General features: G+C 41.0%; 1 protein-coding gene across 2 annotated transcripts in view; it reads right to left on the bottom strand.

Moving 5' to 3' along the window:
- Window positions 1-21,964, bottom strand: part of SLC17A5 (solute carrier family 17 member 5) — a 354,543-nt gene extending 332,579 nt beyond the window's left edge. Inside the window, exon 1 of one of the 2 annotated variants that reach the window (XM_069235678.1) lies at window positions 21,773-21,964. In XM_069235678.1, coding sequence (XP_069091779.1) covers window positions 21,773-21,872 — 100 coding nt within the window. In that variant the 5' untranslated portion in view covers window positions 21,873-21,964. Of the gene's footprint in view, window positions 1-21,731 lie in introns of both variants that reach the window. The other variant, XM_069235679.1, reaches the window with a different exon arrangement.
- Window positions 21,965-22,332: the final 368 nt, after the last annotated feature.

The following is a 22,332-nucleotide window of genomic DNA, read 5'->3' as shown; positions in this document are numbered from 1 at the left end:
ATCCTGTGGCTAGGGTTGGTGATGGCCAAAAGAGATATTGCCCAGGCCTGGAAGGCGACACATGCCCCATTCACTGAGGGGTGGGCTTGAGGCATGGACTTTTGCATGGGACTGGAGAAGCCCAAATACGCAGCTAAGTGATGCCCTCAAAAGCACTATAAAATTTGGACTGGCTGGGTGGAGCCACGGGGGATACATCTGGATTCTGTTCGAGATAACCTGTGGACTCTCAATAATTAGTGCGGGGCACTCATAGTCACGGACACGAGGGGGCATCACTGCGGATTGGGGGACAGCGGGGATATACTGGCTTTGGTGTATTGAATTTCTCATTGTTTGTTCCAAGGCACGCCGTGTAATGATACTGATGCTCAATGTTGCAATGCTTACTAATGTTTGCTTTAATTGTAGACGGCCTAAGGGCCATGATATAACTGAACGGAAAAAGCTAAAAAAAAAAAAAAAAAGGTTTATTAAAAAAAAAAAGTCATGAGATAACCCAATGTTATCCGATGGAAAAGGTATGCCTTGCAGTAGTAAAAAAAAAAATCGAATTTAGGCTTTTTTTTTTTCTTTTCTAACAGTACACTTAATACTTAGAAGTACATGTCCAACTTCTTAAATACAATGCAGCCTGTCCAATAAGCTGTTTAGGGCCTACCCTAAGGTGGCTTATATGTATTGAAAAAAGAAGTTTAGGACTGGAAAAACTCAAAATGAGGTTTAAAACTGCACACAGGCTGCAATGGCAGAGCTAAGACATGATTAAAAGGCTACTTAAGTGGGTGGCACAGTGAGTGCTGCAGGCCCACTAGTAGCATTTAATTTACAGGGCCTGGTGACAGGTAGTACCACTTTACTAGACATTCAATACGAACATTCAATACGCCAATTGGATGCAGGCCAATTCTACCATGTTTAAAGGAGAGAGCACATGCACTTTAGCACTGGTTAGCAGTGGTACAGTGCAGAGTCCCAAAAGAAATAAAAAATGGGTCCAGAAATCAGGAGGATCAAGGCAAAAAGTATGAGAATGACCCTGCAGAGAGGGCCAAGCGCAACACTTGTTTTGCTCCATTTGAAAAAAGTTCAAATTCACCTTCATTCCTTGTGTTTCTCAGACTATGTCGATAATATTATGAGTCTGCTCTTAAATGCTGGGATGTAATGTATGCCCCTGACGTCAGTGTGGTGCAGGGGCCCTCAACTCTTCCCAGAGCTACTATTCAACCCAGTGCCAATGAATAACTGTAAGATATGGGAGACTCAGGGCCCCCTTATCACATTCTGCAGGGAGCCACATTATTTTGAATGGCATCTCTGTTTATTGGGGCAATATAAACATAGGCAAAATGCCATTTATACAAATCTGTTTTTAACTCAGGAACAAATTACTCTTATTCACGTCAACAATGAATGGCTCATTAGCGAACATTGGGAGAACAGCAGCATCTATTAAGGTATGAGAAGCATATAGAGCTACTATTCAGGGCAATTTAGATCAATGGAGACCTATCAACTACGACCATATACAAGAAGTTTTGAAAAGTTCTGGACCAGAATTTATGATCTATAATCTGGACCACACAGTTGTGAAAAAATATTATTTTCAACAAGAGCTAATAATAATGGTGCGTCTGGTCAAGATAAAAGGTATCAGAACATAAGGGTAAATTTTTGGCTTGATTTTGTAGCGAAAAAGCAAATTGTAACTTAAAAGCTAGAATTATAGGTGCCATTGCTGGGATCCGGGTGGAAGAGACTTATTTTATAGCACATCTTTAGGATTACAGTAAGATTTACGTTGATTCCAGACTCAGATCGGGTTGACAGCTTCTGAAAGATACTACAGTAGAAGAAACAGTGGTTCACTCTTTTATGGAAGAAGTAGCCAAGATTATTCCTACACTTGCTAGTAAAAAAGAATAAGTGTACAATAAAGAATAAGGGGACGCAGGCTTCCATTAGAATTTTATAAATTCTAATAATTTTAAATATGTCCTTATCTGACAAAACTGTTCACTAGTATCTTGTTAGGAAGCCCACCCCTGTCTTTTTATAAGGGAGTGATAATGAGCTTTCTAAATTGAAACAAATTCCTGTCAATCTGGGTTTTTGAACACGAATAACCTTAGAGAATACAGATAAAAAATGAATCACTGTATTAATCACTAATAGCATGTTAGCAATAATGCCAGAGTTAGTTCATGATTAAAATGGGTTTATCCTGCGACATATGCTGCTAGCTAATACACAAGCTATTGACTTCTTCAATGGTACAAGTAACTCAGCTGCATTATACTTTTTGGCTGCTGAGAAGAAAATCGATCTTGTAAGGTGTTATTTACTTTCATTTCTGGTTTTAGATGCTTTAGTTTTCCATGCCAGCTCATAGGGTGGATAGCCTCCCTGTATCGACAGACAGAGGTGGATGTGATCATTAATAACAGCTCTGAGGGGATTATTCAAGTCAATGGGGTCACTATGCAAGGGTGTCCACTATCCTCTATTTCGTTTTTGTTATTTATTGAGCAGTTGGAAAACCTTATTTTAAAGGCCCTAGCCATATGCCCGCTAGTTGAAGCTGCTTTGGCTTTTTAAGTTTTTGTGAATGATCTTGCTTGCTTTTCATAGAGCAAGAAAGAGATGGTTAATGCCACCTTTGAGACATGACAGCAATTTACATAACTGGCTGGGTTTAATATAAATCAGATGAAAACAGAGGTGCTGTTATTGAATGCCTCCCCAAACATGTTACAAGAATATGTAAAGAGAGACTTTGTTATAAGCTCTAAAGGGAATTATGAAGATCTCTGTTCAGTTACCTAACCTCCATTAAAGTTTAAAGCACATAGATTGTCAGGTGGTAATGCCTGCCTCAATCTATCTATAACTGGGCAGGTTTGACTTACTAAAATTATTATTTAACATATGTTTTTATTCCTCTTCGTTAGTATACCATATTATTGTCAGTGACTTTTTGTAAGGTGCATCATAAGATGAGGGAATATGGCTATGCAGAACAACGTGTGCTGCTTTCTTTTCAGGTAAAATTACTGCTGCTCCAAACAGCCGCAAAACTCTTTTTCAAGTAGTTAAACAGCTATCCAGCCCTAGTAAATCATCTCCCGCACCTACCCTCTCACAGTCACAATGTGATGAATTTGCATACTTCTTCGAAAAAAACAAGGTGGTGGACGCTAAACAGTCGCTTTCTAATGCCCTGACCGTCAAACCTTCGTTGGATGAAAAACCACTGATATCGCCTCATGGATTTTGTGTACTAAATCTGACACTGCCAATACTGCTACCTCTTGCTATAAACAATGTTTAGATTTGTTTGCCCCTCTTTTGTGCAAAATATTGCAATCTATAAAGCCTGGCTCTCCTTCAGACCCTCTTTCTCCAGCCAAGGTCAGTAAACGTGGCATAGAATCTCTTCAAACCCGGACTACTCATCTTAGTTCCCCGTTGCAAGAGGGACAGATTGCCCGATCTTGGAAGCATGCTATGGTCCTACCGCTATGAAAAAACACACTTTGGATTACACTGATTGGCCTAATTATACACCAGTCTTGTTGCTCCCGCTGCTCTCTAAAATCTTGGAGTAACATGTCATTCAGCTAATCTCCGTCTTTCTGCAATCTCATGATCTTCTCCATCAGTCCCAGTCTGCTTTCAGAGCTGGCAACAGCACGGAATCTGCTCTCCTTGAAGTTACTGAGTACCTCAGACGGCTTTTGGATAATGGTGGCACGGCGAACTGATCCTGGGTGAGCTGAGCACGGTTTTCGATATCATGTCTCATAAAACATTGTTGGAAAGACTTGAGAACATGGGTCTCCAAGCCACACCTCTGTCCTGAATGACCTTGTTCCTGCAGGATCAGACCGTTCAGGTCTTTTGATCTAATTCTGTGTCGAGGTGTCACTCTCTTTCTTTCTTCTGGAGTTTTTCAGGGCTCAGCTCTGAGTCCGATGTTATTCAACACCTATGTTAGACGACCTGCTTATATTGTTGAAGGCTGTGGCCTCACTTTGCTTTACTATGCTGATGACACTCAGGCAGAACTTAGTGCAAGGGCACAACATCTTGCTTAGAAGGTCAAAACCAGCGCTATTGAATGTAGGAATGCCAAATACAAGTGCTACGTAGTCTTGATTTCACTGCATGTCTCTTTAGTCCATTACTAAACACTCCCTGGCCAATCTAGCTCACTCTTTCAGGTTTCTGATTTCACCCTCCTATCATGTTTTTCGTCTTTTTCTTCTTTCTTCTATTCCCCTTGGTTTGCTTTTCTCTCTCTTGCTATGGGTCATAGTCCGCTGAAACAAAATAAGTGTTGGTCCTTAAAAATAGGTGCCAGTGGGCCCACCTGAAACCACTGGTTCAAATTAAGGTACTGCACTCACATCATCTTTTCTTTGTCGTTTGTGGAAGCTCATAGCACAGATACCCTGAACTCCTGTCTCCTTAAGGTTTCCACTTGGATGAATAACAACTCTTTAAAGTTAAATAGGGGCAAGGCATGGGTTATGGTGATATGTAAGAACTCCCTGAAGTCAGGCCCCCAACACTACTAGCCTGACACTCTAGGAGTCCCTCCTATGCCAGTCTTTAAGGTGAAGAGCCTCACTTTCTGGCTGGATGATGAATTATCCATGAAAATCCAAATTTACAAGGTACCCTCCACTTGTTTTGCAGTCTTAAAATGGCTAAAAAAAATTATGTGGGTGCTTCCCTTTTCAACTCAGTAGACGATTAGCCAGGCCTAGATTTTATTGAGACTGAACTACATGAATATCCTCTATCAGGGGGGTAGCAAGTCCTCAATCAAATGCCTACAAGTGATTCAGAACTCTGTGGCCATGCTACTATTTCATCTCCTCAAGCATTCTTCAGTGTCCAGTCTTCTTCACAACCTCCACCGGCTTCTAGTGGATAAAATAATACAATTCAAAGCCCTATACTATATGCATAAGGCGAGGTTGAATGTTTGTCCACACTATCTGCAACAGCTAGCGGAACCCTCCTGCCCAAACATTTCCTTTGGTCAAGCAACCGGAACCTCTGTAAGGTCCCCAGAGTTACAAAAAGCCTGCCTGGGTGGTTGCTCGTTTTCATAGCTAGGCCTTAGGCTTTGTAACGCCCTGTCAGATTTACTGAGAATCTGACAATCATTGACTATCTTTCGAAATACCTCAAAACTTGACTGTTCTGGTATTTATCTGTTTCTTCTGGCTAGTTACGAACCCTTGTCTAGCGCTGGGAAACCCTGTTGGGTAGCTTTGTGTTACATACGACCATAATAATAATAATAATAATAATAATAATAATAATAATAATAATAATAATAATAATAACAATAATAGGCTGGGCAAACAATCTCATTTAGACTTGAGCTAGCTGTATCAGCCACAGCATGAGAGACATCTTGCACTGCAAGACTCCTGATTATATTTCAACAGCATTTTCACCACACAACTCACTTCTCGGAGAATATATTATTTTAACCTATTATAATTTCTATGCACAAACTACCTTTCAGTATTAAAGTGTCCCAGATCATCTGTGCTTACTGGTCATTTGGATATCTACCAAATCAACAAAAATTAAGTTCATATTAATTTTGTTTAAAAATACTGGCTTTTTCCACTTCTTCCAAATTTCAAAATTGCATATTGACTCCACTCTAAAGGTTGTAAAGGAACACTGCCCTTTAAGGTCTGGCCAATAATTAATGGGTGTTTAACGGCTGGATGATCAAAGTTGTCTATTTCTACATGCAAGACCAATTAAAATAACTTAAAAAGCTGAATCTCACCAAAATAATTGATTTTCGTGTTTACAGTTATCAATCACCGCAAAACTTTTACCTGTCTAACTTTTTAATCAACCCTCAGAGTTTGTCAAATTACTGTTCCCTTATCATAGTTATAAGATGAAAATGGGGAGCTTGGATAAACTGATACAAAATAACTCAAATGAGGCTAAAGTCATCAGAATTAAAAGGCAAATAGTAAATATAAATTGATTAGGGCAGACTGGAAAAAAACTTTATTTTCTACTGTGTAGACCTGTCTGCTGAAGTAACATGGGGTGGATGCAACTTTATAGCGCTTGGCTATTATTATACTATATCAGTAGCCTTACACAAATTCAGTTTGAATAGTTCATCAAATTTTCCCTGAGACTCAGAAAGGTAACTGATTTTTTTAGATTATTCTCAGAAGAAAGCTTTTGGGAGAATCATTTTAAGCATTATAACCCAGAAAATTAATTTTGAATTTTAATTTAAACAAAAAAATTTCATTTTTTGACTGTTTTCTGTTCGAATTCATAACTCTATTTTTACTGAAATGAGTACAGCAAAATCCTTTATATTGTCAAAATAGAAGTTAAAAATAAATTAATAAGAATACATCAACATGAATATGTTTATTTCGAGATAATTAGCAAATTGAAGAAGTTTGGGGCTATCTGGGGACAATGCACTGATCAAGATGTGAGCTAATTTATCAACTTGCTCAGTTTAATGGGTAGATAAATTATACTAACCTGTATTAGATACACCAGATTAACAGAAAAAGAAAAATCTAAATAGTGACAGGTTCGACAGCATTTCAATGTGAATTCTAATTTTATTTATATTGATGGTAACTGTTTTTAATTTTCATATTATGAAATTATCTTCATGCTGGAATGTGTTTCGGATTATATTTTTATGCATCATTTATGACTCAGATGTATTTGTAGATTCCTGTAAAAACCAATTAATGAAATAAAAAAAAAAGTGTCCTTTTTTTAGAATATGGCCAATTTAAACACTAAGAAGAAAGCAAATGAGTTATATTTTCAGTACACCTCTCATATTGAAATAGAGTGAAGAAAAAGTTTCTCAAAAACAAAGCCAGACATATCACAGGGTGACAATTCATTGAAAGCCAAGCAAGTCTGCACAAGCCATAGGCTTCAGCTGTCTACTGTGATACCTAGTTCTCCTAAACCAAGCCTGAACGAAGAATTTCCCAGTGGATTAAAAAAGAGCTGCATTTTTGTGCCACTGGTTGCAGCGGTGGGCACTGGCACTCTTGTCTGAGGACCTAAGTGCCACTTATTTTTCATCATCAGACTTTGACCCAGAGCAAGAGGGAGAAAGACAGTAAAGAAGAAAAACATAAGAAACAATGACAAAGAAAGAATTGGTGAAAAGGAATCTCTGCAAATGAGGTAAAGAGACAGTGAGTATAGGTTGGAAGAGCAAATAGATGTGATGGAATCAAGAGTAGTGAAGCTTGTTAACTGGCAATGTCTGGAATTCGGCAGCTCCGTCAGCATCCTAGGAAATGTTTGGGCCTCTGTACTTTTATTTCAGTACAATGTAAGCACTGGAGACAATATGGAGTGCTTACCACTTGGTATCGTTAGCTTCCCTCCAGAGACGACAGAAAATACACAAATGTACCGCTGGTAAAGTTTCAATGAGACAGCAGTATTCGATTCCTTCTGGATTTCCTCTCTTCCTGTTGATGACCTCAGTGTACAGAAAGAATTCAATGGTGGCTTTCAGTAGAGTAAAGTCATAAATGATTTCCAATAAAGATACTTTTATGTGTAGGTCTAATGGCTGTTCACTATTGTGAAGAGGCTTTTCAAAATTCATATATTTACTACATTTACGGTAGAGCAGTAAAACAAATAAAGCTTGTAATCCATTGTTAACAATGTCCACCTGCTAAACTAGTAAACCCAGTGACATCTCTTAATGTAAAGAGACAAAGAACTAAAAGAAGCATGGGCATAGTCAATACGTTGCACCTACAGGACCTATTGGGTTTGCTAATGTTTTAGCCATGCTGTAAACCGTCACAACAGTTGTATAGCACGGCAAAAAGGGTGATGCCCCTGTGTTGTTTTGTAGGCATACATATGCATTCAGCATGCATGCACACATGTACAAACTTATTTGTTTTTATTTACCAATCTGAAATGGATCAGTAAGTCAAAAATATGTAGTGCAAAGTGCTCGATAGAATACAAAAAAATAAAAGAGCGGAAGCAAGGAGTAAAGGAACATGGCAGGCACGGAGAGGTTATTTTTGGATTGTGAGTGAAATGATAAATGCTGAACGTGGAGGACGTGGGAAAAGACTACAGAATCATAACATGTAGGTATCTGTAAAGTGCACATTCACCCATAAGGCAGTGTTGTGCTGAAATAGAAGAGGGTTATTTTACTGAACGCAATGGCATGCATTTTGGTGACCTCGGAAAGATGAACACCTGAGTGGACCTGCCAGGATTGGACCACGTGACCACAAGGTAAAGCACATATGCCATCAGCGGATAAATTAGTGCACTGAGACACCAGATCGGAGTACTTTCAAAAAAAAAAAAATTATGTTTTGACTATTTGTGACGAGATGGGGTTAGTGATACTTAGTGCAGTGTGGGAGCCTGTTTTTTTTTTTTTTTTTTTTAAATGGGGGTTTGGGATGGGCGGCATGGCAAGAGAGAGGTTTGTGTGGATGAGAGGATATCAGGTGTAACACAGGGCAGGGAGTTGAAGATCATCTCATGGCTCTTCTACCTTTGATAAGAAAAGAGAGATGAGATGGGGGCATATGTAACATAATATTGTTAGATGAATAACTGTGACTAAAGGGATGATTTTCACCTTTGAGCTGTAAGGGATACTGAAGATAACTCGAGTTTCACTCTTGTTGTTTATTTAATGCCACTCACAATCCCAAGATAAAACCATTCCCATTATTCAATTACACAGGCATAATTGTAATATGTTAAGGGCAAACTTAGTGGCATTCTGCAAGTAGCTTTTTCATCAGTTAGAGTATTTTAAACAATTATTATTTTATTGCTTTCCGTTTAAAGTGTACTACTGTACATGATGAGGAATACTTTTTGATGCATCACCTCATTGCCAATCAGAAACAGTTAAACACTACACGTGTAATATTAAGTCACTGATTAGAGTACAAAAGGAATACAGGTTTCATTTCTGGCCACAATAACTATTCCTTTGTCCCACAGGTTTGGTAACAATCCGTGGCTGTTCTCGACTAGTATATACAATTATCTAAGCCATTGTGAATTAATCCACACTGAAGTATCAAACATCAAAATATAAGGAGTTAGTGGGTGTAGGAAGTTGGCTCTGTATGTGCTATTTCAAAGTAAGGAATAGCATGCACAGAGTCCAAGGGTTCCCCTTAGAGGTAAAATAGTGGTAAAAAGAGATAATACTAATGCTCTATTTTGTGGTAGTGTGGTCGAGCAGTAGGCTTATCCAAGGAGTAGTGTTAAGCATTTGTTGTACATACACATAGACAATAAATGAGGTACACACACTCAGAGACAAATTCAGCCAGTAGGTTTTGTTATAGAAAAATATCTTTTCTTAGTTTATTTTAAGAACCACAGGTTCAAATTTAACATGTAATATCTTGTTTGAAAGGTATTGCAGGTAAGTACATTAGGAACTTTGAATCATTTCAATTGCATGTATACTTTTCAAGTTATTCACAAATAACTACTTTAAAAGTGGACACTTAGTGCAATTTTCACAGTTCCTGGGGGAGGTAAGTTTTTGTTAGTTTTACCAGGTAAGTAAGACACTTGCAGGGTTCAGTTCTTGGTCCAAGGTAGCCCACCGTTGGGGGTTCAGAGCAACCCCAAAGTTACCACACCAGCAGCTCAGGGCCGGTCATGTGCAGAGTTCAAAGGGGTGCCCAAAACGCATAGGCTATAATGGAGAGAAGGGGGTGCCCCGGTTCCGGTCTGCTTGCAGGTAAGTACCCATGTCTTCGGAGGGCAGACCAGGGGGGTTTTGTAGGGCACCGGGGGGGACACAAGCCCACACAGAAATTTCACCCTCAGCGGCGCGGGGGCGGCCGGGTGCAGTGTTAGAACAAGCGTCGGGTTCGCAATGTAAGTCAATGAGAGATCAAGGGATCTCTTCAGCGCTGCAGGCAGGCAAGGGGGGGCTTCCTCTGGGAAACCTCCACTTGGGCAAGGGAGAGGGACTCCTGGGGGTCACTTCTGCAGTGAAAGTCCGGTCCTTCAGGTCCTGGGGGCTGCGGGTGCAGGGTCTTTTCCAGGCGTCGGGACTTAGGTTTCAGAGAGTCGCGGTCAGGGGAAGCCTCGGGATTCCCTCTGCAGGCGGCGCTGTGGGGGCTCAGGGGGGACAGGTTTTGGTACTCACAGTCGTAGAGTAGTCCGGGGGTCCTCCCTGAGGTGTTGGTTCTCCACCAGCCGAGTCGGGGTCGCCGGGTGCAGTGTTGCAAGTCTCACGCTTCTTGCAGGGAGTTGCAGGGTTCTTTAAAGCTGCTTCTTGAAACAAAGTTGCAGTCTTTTTGGAGCAGGTCCGCTGTCCTCGGGAGTTTCTTGTCGTCGTCAAAGCAGGGCAGTCCTCAGAGGATTCAGAGGTCGCTGGTCCCTTTGGAAGGCGTCGCTGGAGCAGAGTTCTTTGGAAGGCAGGAGACAGGCCGGTGAGTTTCTGGAGCCAAGGCAGTGGTTGTCTTCTGGTCTTCCTCTGCAGGGGTTTTCAGCTAGGCAGTCCTTCTTCTTGTTGTTGCAGGAATCTAATTTTCTAGGGTTCAGGGTAGCCCTTAAATACTAAATTTAAGGGCGTGTTTAGGTCTGGGGGGTTAGTAGCCAATGGCTACTAGCCCTGAGGGTGGGTACACCCTCTTTGTGCCTCCTCCCAAGGGGAGGGGGTCACAATCCTAACCCTATTGGGGGAATCCTCCATCTGCAAGATGGAGGATTTCTAAAAGTTAGAGTCACCTCAGCTCAGGACACCTTAGGGGCTGTCCTGACTGGCCAGTGACTCCTCCTTGTTGCTTTCTTTGTTCCCTCCAGCCTTGCCGCCAAAAGTGGGGGCCGTGGCCGGAGGGGGCGGGCAACTCCACTAAGCTGGAGTGCCCTGCTGGGCTGTGACAAAGGGGTGAGCCTTTGAGGCTCACCGCCAGGTGTTACAGCTCCTGCCTGGGGGAGGTGTTAGCATCTCCACCCAGTGCAGGCTTTGTTACTGGCCTCAGAGTGACAAAGGCACTCTTCCCCATGGGGCCAGCAACATGTCTCTAGTGTGGCAGGCTGCTGGAACTAGTCAGCCTACACAGACAGTCGGTTAAGTTTCAGGGGGCACCTCTAAGGTGCCCTCTGGGATGTATTTTGCAATAAAATGTACACTGGCATCAGTGTGCATTTATTGTGCTGAGAAGTTTGATACCAAACTTCCCAGTTTTCAGTGTAGCCATTATGGTGCTGTGGAGTTCGTGTTTGACAAACTCCCAGACCATATACTCTTATGGCTACCCTGCACTTACAATGTCTAAGGTTTTGTTTAGACACTGTAGGGGTACCATGCTCATGCACTGGTACCCTCACCTATGGTATAGTGCACCCTGCCTTAGGGCTGTAAGGCCTGCTAGAGGGGTGACTGACCTATACTTGCATAGGCAGTGAGAGGCTGGCATGGCACCCTGAGGGGAGTGCCATGTCGACTTACTCGTTTTGTTCTCACTAGCATACACAGGCTTGTAAGCAGTGTGTCTGTGCTGAGTGAGGGGTCTCTAGGGTGGCATAATACATGCTGCAGCCCTTAGAGACCTTCCTTGGCATCAGGGCCCTTGGTACTAGAAGTACCAGTTACAAGGGACTTATCTGGGTGCCAGGGTCTGCCAATTGTGGATACAAAAGTACAGGTTAGGGAAAGAACACTGGTGCTGGGGCCTGGTTAGCAGGCCTCAGCACACTTTCAATTGTAAACATAGCATCAGCAAAGGCAAAAAGTCAGGGGGCAACCATGCCAAGGAGGCATTTCCTTACAGTGGGGTATCCCAAATTTTAGCAAGTTTCATCATGCGATTACCAGTCCAATAACAAAAAAACATGTTGCATATTTCTGAAGAAAACGCCCCCTCCAGACCCAAATGCAGAGCTGTTTTTATTAACTGCTCGACAAGGGGCTTCCTGGATGAGGGAAGACACTTCCAAACTTCTGCAATTAGGGGACGATTCCATAGGATATGAATAAATGTGCCTTCCGATAAGCAGTCTCTCAGACAATGATTGTGCGTATAATAAATCTGATGAACGATTTTTACCTTTACTAATTTAAATCCTGAACAGATGACAACCCTAGCATACGTTCCTTTCTTCATTTTCTAGTGGGCTCAGGTCTGCCTTTCACCAAACCCTCAACCTGCCTACATACTCCATTTTTTTCATCACTGTTTGATAAATCATAAAAACAGCTTTTTGGTTAGGAGTTCCAACAAAACCTTGTTTTCTATGGGGAGTAGTTCAGGGCACTCCCGGTTTGATTGCGTATTTATCGAGAATGACTCAATTGTATGTATTTTGTTAACTCCTTTTTAACAGGATTCTATCTGACATGTTTTTCTTCCAGCATCCCAGTATTATTTTAATACCAGCTGGATTATGTAATAATTGGATGGCTTTACTTGAGCACAGCAGGAAATGCTATGGAAGCTGGTTGTGTTTTTAAACCAATCAACTATGGTTTTCAATTGGTGTATTTTCTTAATCGTGTTGCAATGTACTCTTACTGATGATACTACTATTCCATGACAATTCAAGTTTCCAGATTCTTGCTAAGAAAACCAGATGAGCCAAGGCCAATTTCTTAGACGTTATAACTTTTCTGCAAGCAATGTTTGTTTAGACTATCAATAGTTGCCTGGCAACAATGTAGGAACGAGACTGTTGCCAATAATACAATGGTGCATAAAAAGTGGTATTCTTAAACATATAACTGGGGATAGGCCAACGGTTAGATGTCATTAAGTTCATTTGTGCGCAATATAAATGCTGATGGGCTTTTTAAACCATTACTAAAACATAAGAGTACCATAATCCAATGAAAGCTATAGTTCAGAAGGTTATATGCCTACTGCACCAATTAAATTGTTTTAAACATGATTTAATGTATGTAAAACCCTTGTTACTTCATAGAAACTTCAACACTTTGATGCGTTCACACACTACTATGATGTAGTCAGTCAAATACTAAAGTTCTGCTTCATTTAACATGCAACGAAAGCTTAAACTGGCCATGCAGCAATCGTGATTTTTATTTTAAATATTTAAAGCCTTTTTTATTCCAGGGTACATCCGGAAACACCCTTGTAATGTTTCTGGGTATGAGTAAAGATGCTGTTCCTTGAGAGATTACGCAAAATGCAGGTTTTTTTTTAATCCCCAACTAGATAATTTATTATTTTGACCACAAAAGTCAATTTTTAAAGTTTGCTGTCAATTTCTGGATTTTACTAAGGGCTTCAGACTCTACACTTCTTGTCCTCTCTGTAGAACATTTCTTCTAAAGGGTCTCTTATTGCCAGATGTTTGAGGCTGGCTAGAAACAAAATGTGCTTCAATAAGCAGAACTACAGATGAATGCACAATAGGAACAATGTGTGCAAATTATGTGGCACAAGTACCTGTACATCGACTAATAGGGTGATGTCTTCCCACTCTGTCTTGCATAGAATAATTTGCCTAAGTGAGCCTCATCTGTGTGCCTCTTGCTCTTGTCACTGTTTTGTGAGGCTGCTCTTATAATTCCTTCATACCTCCCTCATGTCTTACAATCACTACCCTTTGGTTGCCACCAATGCTAGTAAGTCACTTTGTAGCAGCTCAGATATATGGGACTCTGGCAGGACTTTATCAAGCACACCTTCCAGACTAGGGACTCATCCTATTTTGCCCTTCAATTATGTTATTGCCCATTAACCTTGCTCCACTGTGGACTTGGGTTAGTCTGCTTTTGTTTATCACGCCAGTCAGTTCCCGAGGACTGCCTTTGCAGAGTAATGTAGGAAGCAAATATCTTATTAAACTGGGTTGTCTCCTTGATGTTTGGGGTATTTATTAGTCCTACAACACGAGATAAATAGCAAAAGGGTACTTTGTCTCTAATCAGCAATGGCTCATTATGAAAAAAATAAGTATCTTTGTTCAACAGTCCTCTCTCTGCTTTACATCAATATTCATGCATGCAATTCTTTCATCCTCTAGCCTCATCTCCGCTGGGCTTCCCTGACTTAGTATAGATTGGTGATAGATTGTATGAGGCCTGGAATGCAAGACCATGAACTACACCGGACTTTCTTCTACAACACGGGATAAACACGTAACGCTCCCTCTTCCAGCCCACAGCTTGCTCTGTCCCCGTCAGTCTTTCCATCAGCGTCTCCCACACATGGCCATCATGCTCCCATTTACAAGCTGCTCAGAGCAGGAGGCAGATGTGCGTCATAATCTGCATGGAAAACGGAATAATGTGCAGAATGTGACGGGGAAACGTTGGGTCTTTGTGGTTATTCTCGTTTCTGTTGGTTTATCTCATAATACGTGGATTTAGGCGGGGAGTTAGTGGCAGGAATCATTCATTCTGGCCACCACATTTCCTCCACACCTAAATTCACCCGCCGTGCAATGGGGCTTAAGCATTGACCTTGAAAAGCTATTGCTCTTAAAGTAGTGGTATCTCCACAAATAGGTTTGGTTTCTTACTTCATTTATGTAGAGTAAAAAAGCTTGAGTCATTTTTTCTTTGCCAAAATGTAAAGCCAGTGGCGACAGGATTATTAAAAGTATTAACGAAAAGCTTTGCCTGCTTCTAGGTAGACGATTTAGTTCTATACTGCCTGTCACAGTATTATATTCATGGACACACACGTGATTAATGCTTCCACTACACAAAAAAGGGCATTAATGTATTAGTGAGGCATGCGTTTTACCCATAAGCAGGAGTTAGCTAAAAAGGAACAGGCTCTAAAAAATGCATCACCTAATTATCGTGTCTTCTGTACGCCACTCCCTCCAAAATACAGAGGTGCTTTAGCTGAAAACACTTTAGAAATAAGCACACTCTGCAGGCCTACTATGGAAATGTTCAAAACAGGAAACCTGCACGTGACTGTACGGCTCAGCAGGATGCAGTGTGTAATAATGAAGACCTAATAAGTGGAGTCATCGCCTTTTTGGTTTCAAAGCTGACACAGCAGACAGCCGAAAATGGTCAAAACTTAGGCATGTGACCTTGCCTCTGCACCTCACTAAAACTTAATTTACGCCTATAGATATAAATGCTACTGGTGAAAACAAATATGCATAGGAAATCGCGAGTTGATTGTAGGCTAAGCTTCTAGGAATGGAAAAAATACACATTTGAGGAAATACCCAATATTTGTTGTGTTCCCGCAATTTTTGCATGTCTGGATTTGCTGCCTTTAGAACTCTGTGAACTGCTAAACAGTATGAAAATGACTACTGTGCTTCCCCATAAAACATGCTGTACACTGTAACTTCCTATGCGGCCTATTTAACTTTCCTCTAACTCCCTTGTAAATGGTGCCTTAATTGCACCTATGACATTAAAAGTTAAACGTGTGTAGACTTCAGTGTGTATTTACAACCACCCACATCCACGTCACAATATACGTTACTGCCAGGAGTACAACTGTGTTCTGGCTAGGCTGCAGTTTAAATGCACGCAGTGGCACATGGCATGAAACATTGCCTTTACCAAGTAGGAAAGGTCTATTTTTATATGTTTTATGCTACCCTTAAGTTATACCTCATAGGCCACACCTGAGGTTGTGATATATAAAAACAGATCACACTACATACTGAGGTTAGTGTTCCCTCACACCAAAATAACACCCAAAAGCTATTTCACTACATAGGCAAGACAAGGTTGTTTAGGCCTAGATGACATTATGATCTTTATTTTCCAACTCTGCTAAGGGACTCTGGTTTAAGTTATTTTTTTATTCGTTTTCAAAATCTGAATTATTGGTGACATGAGATTTTTTATAACCTAAGGAGAAAATAAACCACACAAATGTACTTCAGGGTGCCTGAGCCAGAACTAGCCTAAACCAGTTGTGCTACTCATCACATCTCCAGAGCAGGAATACACCTCCTTGGCTAGGGGAGTTGACAGCTCTGACTTGGAGGACAATGGTTTGCCCCAGGTAGAGGAAAGAACAATGGGTGTTAACTGCCGACCACCTATCAAGATTTAGCTACCCAGGAATGGACAGGAACAGTTGGCAGAACGAAGGGCAGCTCTAGCACTACCTCTTTTGACTTGGAGATGCAAAAAAAAAGGCTTCTTCTATTCACCCCCTGGACCCTCCTCGACTGTAATACTCTAGCCACAGTAGGAGGAAGAACAGTTTTGACCCTGGGTGGGGAAGTGGCTGAGAAGCTGAAGTCAGGCCAAGGTCAAAAGAATATACATTTGGACTGTGCTGTACGACTGTGTTGGGAAATAAGTGAAAGGAATTACACACCTGGTAAACAGATTCACTTGTGATTTGTAAAGAGTCCCTATTCTGAGGAGCACAGGGTAACCCCATTGGTTATTACGTATGTTAATAGCAGGTGAATGTCTTCAAGGGTTTATTAATATTGAACTCTGAAGTTACAGAAGCTGCAAACTATTGCTCACAATCCCATTTTTCTGATCATTCCATCAAGGGTGCGCTCCAGAGAACAGCAGGGAAAGAAGCTCTATCCTACAATGGGGATTATATAAATAAATTCTTAAAAGAGGTGTCGTCTGTACACCACCCCAAATACTGTAATACCCTGCAGGGGAACTGAACAATTTAGAAAAGCTCAAAAATAAACTGGGTAGAAACCAGCTACAAAGACATTTATTAACAACGTATCTACAGTCCAACATTATACCTATAGGTTTCCGGTAAAGAATGAGAAAGCCATTTTCAATGAATATCCCAAACTTAGGGAGAACAGTTTTGTGCCACATTATTTCCCAAGGCACTGGATGGTGCTGATGTTTGACACGGCCCTTAAAATTGTTGATTTAACATGTGAGATAATGAGACTGACTCCTGTAAAAGAAGCACTAGAAAAATTGGCGAAAATTGTTCAAGACTTTAAATCATTCACACAGAGAAACTAGCCAAAGATATAAGGTGTTACGACAAAAGGATTACCTTTCATGCAGGACAAGAACTACCAGCAGGGTAACCAGCGCCACCATATTAACAAAGGGAAGCCAACAGAAAGGCTATACATAACATTTCCAGACTCTTCAGTATCAAGTGGTTCCGAACACTGATAATGAAGAGCTCGGTACCAGTACCTCGACACACACATCTGCCCAAAGCTACCTAGTCCCGTAACAGGAATCCTTTTAGAGGCGGTCAGATGAAATCTCTAATGAGGCAGGGAGTAGGACAGTGGCCAGGGCAAGGGCAGTACCAGAGGTCAGAGAGGCAGGTCCTTCCCACAAGAGAACCATGGGAGAGCCAAACCAGATGTCAGTATTACAGGTGGTAGAGCCTCAGGCTGGTCATGAAGAAAGATGCCAAGTGGTAAATGTGCCAAATCTGTCAAAATACACTCTCTCAAGCAGTGAAGATAAAATACTATTAAGGGTCTTTTCTTCGTCCCACAACTGTCCAGAACACATTCAACATTAAAATGGAGCTAGATCTTTTTTTTTTTTTATTTATTTTTTTAAGAAAAACAGACCAAGGATAAGTGGGAACCGACTAGATTAAGGCCACCATCTACATTTACCTGAGAATGCGTTGGAATCATTTTAACACCCTATTCTTTGGAGTAACAGTTTATATAATTTTTTTCAGCCTTGAAGAAGCAGCATAGCTCGCGCGAAACACATGTTGGCTGAAGGTTGCTAAGGATGAAGTTAGCCATGGGATGAACTATCTAGAAATACTGTTCATGAAAAATTATGGTACACTAGTTAGTTATGTTACTTGTATTCCTTTAATTTGTATTTTGATAGTGATAAAGAAAAGACTGAAAATTAGACAAAAAAAAGAAAAAGAATATGCACCCATAAGCATATCATTGGATTTTTATGAGCGCCCAACATACAATATATCCTTCAAAGTGCCCATGTCATATGGCATTAGTTTGTTAAATGAGACAGAAGGTCACGCTGAGCATTTTTCAACATTGCACTCGTATTCACTGCAAATCCTCAGGAACCCCACTGGAAGACCATTTCACAAATGCTGGGCATGTTACAGAGCAGTGGTTCCCAACCTGTGGTCCGGGGACCCCTGTCGGTCTGAGAAGCCTCCACAGGGGCTCCATAACTGCACAAAAAAAGTAAGTAATATTAAAAGATTTAAAAAAAAGGAGTATATAAATTAAGTGGCTAAATGTACAACTGAAAATTATAAAACATACTGTACATGTCAAGGAATTTGCAATTGGAGGCTAAAAATGTAATTCGTATCCTCAGATTGATTGATGGGAGCAGTGCATATGCATCAAACAGAATATAGTATGGACGATGTGTGGCTTCAATTGAATTTAGAAAAGATCCAACATTCCTATTAAAATGTATTTTTTTATTTAAATTCGTTTGCAAATTAAATAAAATGTGTTATCATTTGTGTGTGTGTTTGATGAATGCTTGTTTCTGTATTTTTTGTGTATTGTTTTGTATTTTAAACCATTAACAATGTTTAGGCCAGGGTTCCTGGCTTCCAGTAATGACTCAGTGGGGGGTCCCCAGATACCAATAATCATTCAGTGGGGGTCCCCGGGTTCCCATAATGATAAAGTGAGGGTCCACAGAAGTCAAAAGGTTGGGTGATGAATCCCTGTTGGGGTGATATAAATGCCACATTAAACTTAAGGTGCAAATGGGAGCACCTCTTAATTACAGTTTGCAATAGAGTGAATGAATATGAGGAAATGGGTAGACAAGTGGAACTCTTTAACTATGGCTAAAAATAGGTGTGATTAACTGCAATTTATGTGCGGAAAATGAATGCAGTTTCAGGTTTTGAATATTTTCGGGAAAAAACATGAATTTGTGTAATTACTTGTTTTAAGATACTCTGCTTTTTAAACACTGGGACAAAAAGTCAAATTTCTTATATATCTTCTGCATAGCGATTAAAATACACATCTAGAAACATGGAATTATTTTTTTCCAAACTTGAAGTAATACATGCTTTGTCTATCTGTTTTAACATTTAACACATGTAACAAAGGACTGTCACCACGTGGTTGACACATACTGAAAATACAGAATACTGAAGTGCATATTTAATAATCATGAAACTAGTCTTGTCCATAACATATGTATCAATCACTTTGCCGCATTGTACAATCGAAGTATCTGACCAAATACGTATGCAGATTGGGCGAGTCAGTACACTAATAAGAGGTGGCACACACATCTTCAAGAAACACACAAGGGCTGACTGTGTTAATTTATCGTGCAGGGTGTCTCCTATTTGGCTAGAGCAGTGGTTCCCAACCTGTGGTCCGGGGACCCCTGGGGGTCTGCAAAGCCTCCTCAGGGGGTCTGCGACTGCCTAGAAAATTAAATAAGATTAAAAGATTAGGTCCCGAGCTTTCAGTAGTGACTTAGGGCCATATGTACGAACACTTTTTCCCATAGACACAGAATGGGTAAAAATCTTTGCTACATCTGGCCCTTAGTGAGGGGTCCCCTGGATCCAGTAATGATAACGTGGGGGTCCATAGATGTCAAAAGATTGGGAACCACTGGGCTAGAGGAAGACCCAAATAGATGAGGTAGCTGCGCACAAACTGTTAACAGATTAAAACTTTGAAAGAATACATATTTGGCCTGTACTGTAAGACTGTGTTGCAAAATAAGTGGAAGGGGTTACTGACGTGCCCAACTTTAGAATCTTGTTTAGAGACTCTGCAGCCTGGACCAAGAATGGATTATAAAGAATAAATATTACATTATACCTAATCGTCCGCACTTTCACAGGCACAAGGGCCTTTTTCTTACAAGAACACTGAGCACCCTGCTTGAGTTGTATTGTTTATGACATAATGTGAAACTGCTGAAATAACAATATATATTCGGTATTCTTAAGAATTGTGTATTTACTATAATTAATGTATTTGAGGGCGGTTTGGATAACCTCCTATGGAGTTGATAAAATGCCAGTAAACCTGTTACAACAGAAATACTTATGATTTGTACTATCAGAAGCCCAGGTTCTGAGGAGCACAGAGTAATCACATTAATTATTATGTACACTATTAAGGGTCAGGCAGTTGAAAAATAGCAGGCATTGTCAAACCCAGGATACACCACGAATAAGCACCAATGTGCCTTTGTCTAGTTCTCACCTAGTATACTTTCTACTAGGTCTCATGTCTTGTGTGACACCTTCAGTAAATCCAGGCTTTTCACTGCTCGATTTTCTTTACCCACTGTAAGTGTCAGAATTCAAAGTGATGTTGTCTTTAAAAACTCAGGGTTGGGTTAAAAGGTGTCACATATGGCATAGGGTTGCTTTGCAACTGCTACCTTTACCATGTACTGGCATGGTCCAGATTTGTTTCCCGTTTTATGGTTCTAGTTAAATTGCCTGAACAGTTACAAAGCCTGAACAAACACAAGCAGATGCTGATTTGTGTGTTTAAGTTCTATTCCAGATGTAAGAGTTCACACTACAGTGTTTAACAAAGATGACAGACATGACTACTCATTAATCTTCACTGAGTTAGCAGACACAACCTGGGACTCACGACGCGTGGCAAGAGTATGCAAAAAAACTCTACAATGCACAGCAACAGGTGACATACAAAATAATCACATGACACCCACAAGACTATGTCACATGAGGGCAAGCTAACATCCAAAGGCAGTTGTTGAGAATGGTAGGTGCACACCCTATGCTCTGAGGCATACTGCACATTACAAATTCCAAGGGCAAACACTCATACCAAAACGAAAAACAAGAACACATAGAGAATGAAAATTCTTGTTTTTCCCTTGACTGTGACTTGTACACTGAAACTAAATACTTCAAAGCCGTCAGGGCACTAACTGCTTTGGCGTACTCTTTGTATCATATGGTGCAGCAAAAGGGGGATCCAGCTATATCCTAAATCAGACAACAATTCTAGAGCCAGGATCTAGCCAGACGCAGTGAAATATGCTGAATGTCTCCAGGTGTAATTTGCCAACTTCCTGAAATATTCAGCAGCACCCGCACGCTCTCTGCTTTCTGCTTGGAGCAGCAACCTGCAGGCAGCGAGAGGAAGCGGGATTCTTATTTTCACTTCCAGCTGGGCCAAAAAACAAATGCCTGCTTTAAAAGCGTCCTCAGCCCTTCTTTTGTTAGAGTGTCATTCTGGCAGAGAGGAAGCCTAACACCTTGATGCCCGAGCAATGGAGAGAAACAAAGGCCCACAGTTTATCACCTCACAAATACTTAAAAGAAACTATAATTTGGAGTCAAGCGTTTTACCATATTCAGCCACAGTTTGCAAGAAGTATGCATGCACTGTAAATGTCAGCTGTTCCTGTGGGCACGAGTAATTCGAAAAATGATTTACAGAGAACTTGCTCATTTTTTTTATTTAATTCTTTATTTGATCCTACACCATGGGTTTCAGGAGTAAATACAAAAGCACACCAGTTGATAACCAGGCGTATGCCTTAGGAATGGACTGAAAGTAAAGCTGCAATTCAGAAATCTAGCATAAAAAATAGGCACGCTACCGTAAAGCAGACGTGGCACGAAAGTACAGAGCTCTGCTTGCTCGCAACTACCTAGTGATTACATGGGGACTCGCACAAGTGAATTTCTAAACTCGTAAACATTGGGGTCAACAGCAGTGGGCACACGGCAGAACTGCGGGCTAAGGAAGCACTGGGTACGTACCCACTCCTTGCCGCTTCTTGTGTCTGCCGTACGATGCTCACCTTTGGTTGGTGCCGCCTGATGCTGCGGTACTTCCTCATCTTTCAGAAGGGGGCTGACGTCAGAGACCCCTTCAGGTTCACTTTCTTCATTGTGTTGCATGATCACCCCTACAGCAGCAAAGTAATTCGCACATTGCCCGGAGCAGCCACCTATTCAAAACACAGGAAAGGGCTACGTGACGTTAAACGTCACGTGCAGATGCCTGATCGCCATTCTCTGCGCATGCTCTGGAAAAGAATGAGCCAGTAGTAGGAAAGACCGACAGATTAAGGTTGGGCCGCGAAAACCCGCCTCCTCGGCAGCAGTAGTATTGTGCACAACCAAGCAGGGAAGTTTATCCTCACTCCGATTGATGGATCCACACGTAAAAGCATTCGGATCCGCAAGGGCAGTCTTAATAGATTTTCAGAGTTGCCAAATTTACTGATATAGGCAACACAATAACATCATTTTCAGGTTCCTGCGAAATCCGTTGTAAACCAAACAAGCACTGGCAAAGCCAATAGGCATCGGCGATGCGAGAGCTATTGACTTTGTCATTGTTAATGGGTTTTGGCTA

The sequence above is a fragment of the Pleurodeles waltl genome, chromosome 5 (assembly GCF_031143425.1).
Source record: "Pleurodeles waltl isolate 20211129_DDA chromosome 5, aPleWal1.hap1.20221129, whole genome shotgun sequence".
Classification (NCBI taxonomy): Eukaryota; Metazoa; Chordata; class Amphibia; order Caudata; family Salamandridae; genus Pleurodeles; species Pleurodeles waltl.
This window is presented reverse-complemented; position numbering and strand designations above follow the sequence as displayed.